The following is a 9,507-nucleotide window of genomic DNA, read 5'->3' on the forward strand; positions in this document are numbered from 1 at the left end:
ATAAAGAGGAGAAACAAATTAGACTGAGAGATTGACTTAAGATTCTACTCACTAGCACGATATGAATACTGAAAGAAGGGAAACTATTCCTAAAATATCTTATTACCTCCTGCACATAAATGTGGCGTACATCACACCCATTGCAAGACTCTACTAGATGTGGCTTTCAGACTTTCTATTACTCTATTGAACCTTAGGCTCTGATACAAAGTTTTTAATGCCCCGAATATGGTACCAAGAATGCTATGCGGTCTCATGACCCCAAAGGACCACAAGCTAACCCATGACTGATATCTATACCTGTATATTATATACTATACTGTAAAATAAGGAAACTTGAACTGAAAGGATATAAGGTTCAAACTATGGCATAATATCTAATTAAAATAAAATATCTGAGTGGGGGAAGGGTGTATGAAGTACCCAAAACAAAATTGACATAAGCTATCTGAACCTACTGTAGTTTGGAAAGCCTCTAAAACATAACTGTCTTAATAAGGAGTTGATGGGATATACCCCCAACTAACTCTAACTAGTAAATTAATTAATGACATAATAACGTAATGATTATGTCCTTGGATGATGAGGACTCACTTCTAAATTTAGAGCTGGTGTGTCTGAACCTATGGTATAAAACACCATAGAGCTAATTAATCAGTACGATTAAATGTACTGGTATGCATGTGAGGTAGGCTAAATGCATGGGGTTCATATGTATGAACAATAATAAATACAGACTGACTATCATTAGCATGAGAATACATGCATAAGACATAATAACTAACACTGATACCATGATAACATGATTACTGAATGGGAATATTGATAAAATAAAATACTGATAACGGATATACCTGATAACATGAGTGACTATACCTAACATTCCTGAATCTGATGGAACTAGTTGAGTTCCATACTGTATCTAAGTTGACTATATCTGACAGTCCCAATACCAGAAGAACTATCTAAGTTTTTTTACTGATACTGATACTGAAACTGTGGGAAGTAGTTATCTAACCGACATGCCCCAAATTATGCATTATAGCTGAACTGGGGTCCAATTTGTGCCCTGATTAGAAAGGTGTCAATACCGAGCCACTGGTAAGGACAACATTTGAGTGACCCTCAACTAGTAGATTACTCTAATAAGAACGGTAGGAACACTCAACTAGAAGGTTAAGCCACCTCATCTAACCTCAAATAGCAGGTATGATGTCTCAACCTATGCAGACTACGTAGTTCTGGAATGCAAGGACTACTCCTAGCAATCACACCCTCTACTAGCAGGTGACTTCTCATCCTTGAGTTCACTCGGTACAAATTCCTACTCCCATTTTAATAGATACTGAACATGATTAACTGATTTGAACATGGACTGAGTTACTAAATCTCGTTGACTAACGGAATACTGCTGATACCTAACAACTGATTGAGTTCATGAGATTATTGAGATTTCCTAAGTCATAAGACAATCTGAAGATTAAAGATCATAAAAATATGACATGGCTCTAGGAACACAACTAATGTTTTGGGTACAAGTACCCCCAGGACTCAATAGAAGGAAACTGACAAAGCATGACTTACTTGAACACATGACTAACATCATAATCCATAATTCATTTATTGAAGCATTTCATCAAACATGTGATATGCATAAACTTGTCCATAAATGGGGATTTCATAATATCATGCTAGTTGGGAACTTTTCCTTTACATAGGAATTTAATCAAACACAGGTAGGCATATTATATGTAAATAACATTATACACAAACATCTTGATTCATCTCTAATTTCATCATCTAACAGTTTTAATCAAAGGATTACATGAACCTACACCTATAATAATCAATTCCACATAAAATTTATCACCAAACATGGATTAGAATTCAATTAGTCATTATCCATATGAACAACAACAACCCAACCTGAAACACATAAGGAAAATCCATAAAATTGAACTTAGAAAGAAGATTCTTAGGCTTCATGGACGAAAGGAGTCCATGAATGAACACTATGAATACCTGGGTTGAGTTTCTTGAAGTTCTTGCACTTGAAGAATTTGAAACTCTTTGATTATTGAAGAAGATTTGGATTTTAATATTGAGGTTAATCTTAGATAGAAAAACCCTAATTTTTGATATTGTAGATGAATATTAAACTTTCTGAGATTTGGTCGAATATTACTAGGTATATAAACGGGTGGTAAAAGACCAAAATACCCCTATTAAAAATGACTCAAAATAAATCAAAGGGACATGTGATGTTAGGGTGCAACGGTCCATCACTGGGTTGATGGTCCATTGGACTCACCGTCAAACTGGGACTAGAACTGTAACTTACTGCCTTAGTGTGATGGTGGTGTGCGAGGTACGACACTTGGTCGATGGTCTGTCAAACCTTTCCATCATACTCAACAAAAGAGTGGACGCACTACCTCAATGTGATGGTGGGGTGCTACCGTCCATCGCTAGTCCGATGTTTCATCGGCCTTCACTGTCGTACCTGGGCTATTCTGACTTCCTTTTGTAAAATGGCCATAACTTCCTCATCCGATATCAGTTTTTTATGAAATTGGTATCGGTTGAAAGGTAATTAGTACCTGGGCGGTTAAAAATACCATGTGTATAAAAATGGATTCATATTTCAACACAAGTTTTTAACATACTTGAGATGATTTCGAGCTAGGTGATGTGTGAGCTGATGCTAACAAGTTTGATGCTTTTAACTAAGAATAATTGCAAAGTCTTATGCAACTTTTGTCATTTTTTATCGTTTTATCTTCGCTTTTATAGTTGAAGATAAGATGCTAGAGAACCAACAAGGATGGAAGCAAAAGAGTTGAAATCTGATGCAAAAAGAAGAGAAGTGTGGCTGACGACATTCATTATAAGTAGTAATCCCTATGATAAGCTATTAGCTTCATTGTTAGCTTTAGACAGAGAATGGACCTCAGTTGAAAGTTGTGACAATATTTCGTGATAAGCTATCAAGGATTTAATAGGTCATCAAAATTGTTGTCAGTCTAAGGTAGAACATGGGAGCGGAGGTAGATAAGTGACGACATTCGTGATAAGTCATCAAATATCTAATAGGCCATCATAGTTCAACATCATCCTAAGATAGCAAATTTCAAAATCAAAGAGGAGATGACAATATTTGTGATGTGTCATCAGCCTCCTGATAAGGCATCACGAATGGCATCACCTATCCGACAAATTATGATACTCCATGATTTTGTTTCCATAATTAGGGTTAACTAATTAAAGAATTGTTTAGGGTTTTCTAATGAGAGTTCCGAACATATGTTGGAGACATGTATTTTGTTACTTTTCTCTCTAGTTTCTTGGCTTGAAAAACAATCAACTTTGAAGAGATTTCCATCAACACTTTGATACTCCGATTGTGATCTAATATAAGAATCACTAGATGTTATTAATCTTTGTGGTAAGTTTATCTTTCAAATTATGAATTCATCTAGTTGTTTCGATCATTACATCATGAGTGGCTAAACCGCTCTAACCCAAATTATGGGATCTATGGGTTAAGTTTTTGTAAGATGCTAAGTGTTTAATATTCGAAAGGTAATAGGACTCCTTGACAATTCTAAGATTTTAATAATTGTCTATTGGTTGCAAATAATAGATAGCACCTGCTTTGGTTTGTTTGAGATGAGAAATCATATACAGTAGGAAGTGAATTATTGACAGGGACTTGGAAGCACTAAAAAACTTCCATTTAATAATTGAAGTTGTAACAAGGTTGGTTAACCTGAGATAAAGTCTGGTCAGTGAATATGAATTTCCTAAGTCCTAGAGGATTAGGTAATTAAATGCTTAAATAGGTCGAGAGACATTTAGGCATAACTTCGATAAAGATAATCTGTTGTCCTACTTACTGTGAGCATCTTGAATCACTATTAGCATTCTTCAAGTACCAAAACCCATAGTGAAGATAATTCTAGTTTTCCATAAACTCTTGATTACAAACACTGAAGCTAAAGTGACCAACAGTTATTTGTTAAACTCAAAACCCCCCATTTCATGAAACATCGAACTATCAGTTGATTAACTCAGAAATGACATAAGTTCACACCATATTCCCTATGGGATTCAACCCTAACCTAGTTGGGTTATATATTAACAATGATCACTTAAATTACCATTAGAGATGTATAGTTTGAGCATTATAAAAAATGATGCTGTTTTCGGGGAATACCATTGTAAATTGAAGTTTATGTGCGCTAATTGACTGTTAGTCTAGTTTCCTAGTTTTATGTTTATTTGTTATTTTTGTTTATTGCAGGATCTTTGTAGTGTATGCCAAGAACCAGAAGTTCTGGGTAATCATTATTACAATTTAATATCGAACTGCAATGAATTGGAAGAATGGCAGACCAGCAAAAGGCTGACAGATTAGCAGTCTTAGCTAGAGCTCAGGTGAATATGTAGAATGTCGATCAATAAGCTCAACATCGAAATCCTGAGGATAAATATTTGGGAGACAAAGAGTTGTTAAATCCTGGTAACCCAAGGCGTGCAGAGCAAGTAGCTGCACTAGTACAACGTAATGCTCACAGGAACCGTCCATTCTGAGAATGGCAAGATTACCAGCCAGTCTAGTATAACCTCAATTATGATGATGATGGAATAGATGGAGCAGGTGCAATGGGTGCAATTATTCCTCCACCGTTGGCACCTGGGGAAAAATTTAACATTATGAGTACTATGATTCAACTCCTAAATCTGAAGGGGTTGTTTAGTGGCCTTCCTGGGGATGACCCAAACTTGCATCTAGTAAACTTTTTCACCATCTGTAAATCTTTTGATAACCTAGGAGTGGGCCAGAATGCTATTCGATTGAGATTGTTTTCGTTGTATCTTTCTGGGGAGGCAACATTGTAGTTTAATAAGCTGACACCAAATTCTATAACCAACTGGAGGCAGTTGAAAGGATCTTTCCTAGAAAGGTTTTTTTCGCCTTCCAGAAGGGTACAGTTCAGGGATAAGTCAACAACTTTAGGTAGCTCCAAACTAAAGCCTTGCATAAAACCTGGGTTCAAGAAGAAGCTGACACAGTTTCTGAACCATAATATGATGGACATACACTTGATGGAGACTTTGTACAGGGATCTTAACTCTGTTACAAAGCCAATTGTAGATAATGCTGCTGGTGGTTCATTTGTTGATCTTAAATTCCCAGAAGCTTCAGAAATGCTAGAGAGAATGACCAAACAGAGTCGGGCATCACATACCAGAGACTCTATAATAGCTAGCCCCATTGTTTCTATGGCTATGACTACGGAACAATGTAGAAGAGATAAGAAGCGTGACCAAGACATGGCTTACCTAAAAATATGGATAGATTTTCTAACCAAGCACTTGGTATCAGGCAAAACTGAGAAGATAAAAGCTGTGAGATCTCAAGATAGAGTGGATACTGAGGTAGAAGAAGAGGCAAACTATGTTAATAATTAGGGGTTTCCAAGGCAATGGCCAAGGGAATCAAGGTCAAAATTATTATGATAATCCTGATTATAAAGATAGGGAGCAAGGAAATTAGAGGAACAATAATGATAGGAGCAGGCTCTATGTCCCTCGTGGAAATTGCAGGGTTGCTACAACAAGTTCTGAAAAAATGTCTATAGAGGACATAGTAGCTATGTTCTTGAAGGGAGTGGAGGATACCAAATCTAGTGTGACCACCATGAAAACCGATCTGTCATCTATTAGTCAGTTGGTAAACTCACACTCCACTGTAATCAAATATTTGGAGCAGCAGATGAGCCAACTCTCTGCAGCATTCAACTATAGGAAGAGTAGAACATTACCAAGTGATATGATCCAAAATCTATGGAATGATGGCTCATGTATGGCGATTACCACTAGAAGTGGTAAGATATTACCTGGCCCTTCTAGGGGCAAAAATATAGTTGAGGAGGTAGTTGATGATGAACCAGAAGAAGGTAGTCTAGTGAAGTCTAAGAAGCTGGATAATTCTGATGATGCTACAAGAAAAGAGAAAGAGAAGGAGAAGGAGGTAGTGTTGAAAACACTCCTAAGACCACCACCTCCCTTTCCATAATAATTAAAGAAAAAAAATGATGATGCAAAATTCACCAAGTTCATGGCAATGCTCAAATAATTGACGGTGAATGTGCCATTAGTTGAGGCACTCGAGCAAATGCCAGGATATGTAAAGTTCCTGAAGGGCCTTGTAACTAAGAAAAAAGTGGTGAGCTACGATCTGGAGGATAATCTCCACCATTGAACGCTATCTCTACGTGGAATTTGGTGTAGAAGAAGCCAGATCCAGAAGCATTTATTATTCCCTCTATTATTGGGTCTATGGAATTTGCTAAGGAATTATGTGATCTGGGAGCAAGCATTAATTTGATGTCGCTAGCTGTATATAGAAAGCTGGGCTTGGGAAATCCCATACCCCACCAATATGCAACTAGTGATAGCGGACAAGTTGGTAAAATGACCTATTAATATTTTGTATGAAGTATTGGTGAAGGTAGTTAGCTTTATATTCCCTACAGATTTTGTGATTCTGGATTGCGAGGTTGACTTTGAGGTGCTCATAATCTTCTATCGACCTTTCCTCACAACTAGAAGTGTGTTGATTAATTTAAGAGCGAATGAGCTCTTATTTAGGATAATGATGAGGTGGTAAGATTTGATGTGTGCAAATAAATGAAATAGCATAAAGAAATAAGTGTGTTCTCAGTGGTTGATGTGTATTATGAGGACGGACAGGAGATGTCAATAGAGGAATAACTTGTTGTCAAATCTCTAGCTGCAGTTCTGATGAATTTTAATCATGAAGGCATTGAAGAATATGAAAAGACTATTTTTGCTTTGTCAGGAATGGGCTCATACCCTTATGCTCCTAAGAAGCTAGACCTTGATCTTGCGAATTGACCAACACTGCGGCTAAGCCATCCATTGAAGAGCCACCGATGTTGGAATTGAAACAACTATCTGGGCATTTAAGGTACGTGTTTTTGGGCCATGGAAATACTCTACCTGTGATATTATGGCTGATTTGGGTGATGATTAGGTAGAAGCACTTATTTCCATACTTCAGAGGTACCAGAGAGCAATTGGATGGACTATCATAGATATTATTGGCATTCCTCCTGGCATCTACATGCATAAAATACAACTTGAGGAAGATTGTATTCCGACTATTGAGCACCAACGCCGTCTTAACACACCAATGCAAGAGGTTGTTAAGAAGGAAATTATTAAGTGGTTGGATGCAGGGGTGGTTTACCTTATTTCAGATAGCAATTGGGTGAGCCCATTTCAATGCGTGCCCAAGAAAAAGGGCATGACAGTGGTTGCAAATGATAGGAATGACCTGATTTCACTTAGTCTTGTGATTGGTTGGAGAGTTTGCATGGACTACCACAAACTAAACTCATGGACTTTGAAAGACCACTTATTGATGCCCTTTATGGAACAAATGCTTGATCGATTGGCTAGATCTGTATTGCTCCTGAAGATCAGGAGAAGATGACATTCACGTGCCCATATGACACCTTTGCATTTAAGAGAATAACATTTGGGTTGTGCAATGCACCCGCTAATTTTCAATGGTGCATGATATCTATCTTCTCGGATATGATGGAGGACACCATAGAGGTATTCATGGATGATTTCTCTATGGTGGGAGACTCATTTGAGTTGTGTTTGGAAAACCTGAGTATGGCCTTGCAATGATGTGTTGAATTTAATTTGGTGCTTGATTGGGAGAAATGCCACTTTATGATAAAGGAGGGCATCGTTTTCGGGCACAAAATTTCAGCAAAAGGAATAGAAGTTGATTGATCCAAGTTTGAAGTTATTAAGAAACTACCACCTCCCATTTTAGTGAAGGGAGTGTGTAGTTTCCTTAGGCATGCTGGTTTTTACGGAAGGTTTATAAGAGATTTCTTGAAAGTTGCAAATCCACTTTGTAAACTTTTAGAGAAATAAGTAAAGTTTTCCTTTGATGATGAGTGCTTGAAGGCATTTGAATGACTTAAAAAGAAGCTAGTTGAGGCCTCTATCATTGTTGCACTGGACTGGTCAAAACCATTTGAGATCGTATATGATGCAAGCGGTGTTATCCTTAGAGCTATATTGGGACAAAAGAGAGATAAACTATTTCATCCAATATATTATGCCAACAAAGCACTGAATAGAGTGCGAAAGAACTACACCTTTAGTGAGCAGGAACTTTTGGCTGTAGTATATACTTTTGAGAAATTCAGGGCTTATGTGCTTAGGACCAAGGTGGTGGTTCACACTGACCATGGAGCTTTGAGGTATTTGATGGCTAAGAACGATGCAAAACCAAGGCTGATTAGATAGGTGTTACTACTACAATAATTTGACTTTGAAGTTAAAGATAGGAAACGGTATGAAAAAGGTTGCAGATCATCTGTCTAGAATGGAAGTTAAGCAGGCAATTAGTGATTAAATAGAGATAAATGATGTATTTCCTGATGAGGAGATCTTGGCTGCTGCTGTGGAGAAATTGCCTCGGTAAGCTAATTTTGGAAATTATGTTATGAGTGAGGTCATTCTAGAAAATCTTTCTTTCTATCAAAGATGTAGTTTGAGCGTTATCACTAGAAAAAGGTATGGGGTATTACATGCCAGAGTACTATAAAACATCAACAGGGGAGGAAGATGCCCGAACCATTCTTATCTCAGGGCAAATTTTGTACTTCAGTTATCACAACAAGTACTCAAGCTTTACAAGTCAGCTTTATAATCTAAGCTCATATTCATGCACTTTCCATAGAATCATGTACGCTTCTAATTCCTTGTAAAATGAGTTTCAGTTCACTTAGTGGTGCAAATCATAATCCATGAATTTATGAACTCCAAACTTAGGTCATCCAGCTCACAACTCATGTACTCATGATTTACAGTATGCTCAGTTCCCATAACTTATTGGTGCCCTCTTAATGACCTGTGAAATTTAGATTATGTCATGTATATCTGTAGTTTAGATCTCTTAGAAGAATTCATGCCGTTGATACTCTATACCTCAGGCCACAGTTAAGTTTCAAATAAAGGTATAGTATTCTTTTAGGTTTCAAAATCTCATGTTTTAACAATTCAGTGACCTTTCTTTATCAAATGATAGTAGTGAAAAATAATTATTTAGAGGGGAAAGAGTAAAAGTTTCTTATTGGAGAAGTACTGTTGTATGTTTGTTTTATGAAAGGCTATAGGTTTGAAGGAATACTAAGGTACATCTTTTTATATATGTCATGGTTAGTTGAAATTTTATGTGTGTTTTCTTAGGGATAGTGCATGGAAGTTTATCATAATAGCAGTTTAGAGAATATGAGAAAGATTCTTTAGTGGTTGTTTTCTTAGAAGTTCGTATGTGGTTATGAAGATAGGTTTTAATGTCATGTTGGTGAATAAATGGATGAATGCATTGTTCTTTAGTGAATTCCTAGTAAGAGGTTGAATATAGTTATTGAAGTGTCAATAAAAATT

The 9,507-nt window shown here is 36.8% G+C and overlaps 1 protein-coding gene across 1 annotated transcript in view; it reads left to right on the plus strand.

Moving 5' to 3' along the window:
* The window catches only part of LOC124898471, a 57,004-nt gene extending 48,534 nt beyond the window's left edge, over nucleotides 1-8,470 (plus strand). Inside the window, exons 3-7 of the mRNA XM_047412119.1 lie at nucleotides 5,917-6,037; nucleotides 6,298-6,471; nucleotides 7,064-7,399; nucleotides 7,516-7,650; nucleotides 8,393-8,470. Coding sequence (XP_047268075.1) covers nucleotides 5,917-6,037; nucleotides 6,298-6,471; nucleotides 7,064-7,399; nucleotides 7,516-7,650; nucleotides 8,393-8,470 — 844 coding nt within the window. The remainder of the gene's footprint in view (nucleotides 1-5,916; nucleotides 6,038-6,297; nucleotides 6,472-7,063; nucleotides 7,400-7,515; nucleotides 7,651-8,392) is intronic.
* The last annotated feature ends 1,037 nt before the right edge of the window (nucleotides 8,471-9,507 follow it).

This window comes from Capsicum annuum, chromosome 5 (genome assembly GCF_002878395.1).
Source record: "Capsicum annuum cultivar UCD-10X-F1 chromosome 5, UCD10Xv1.1, whole genome shotgun sequence".
NCBI lineage: Eukaryota > Viridiplantae > Streptophyta > Magnoliopsida > Solanales > Solanaceae > Capsicum > Capsicum annuum.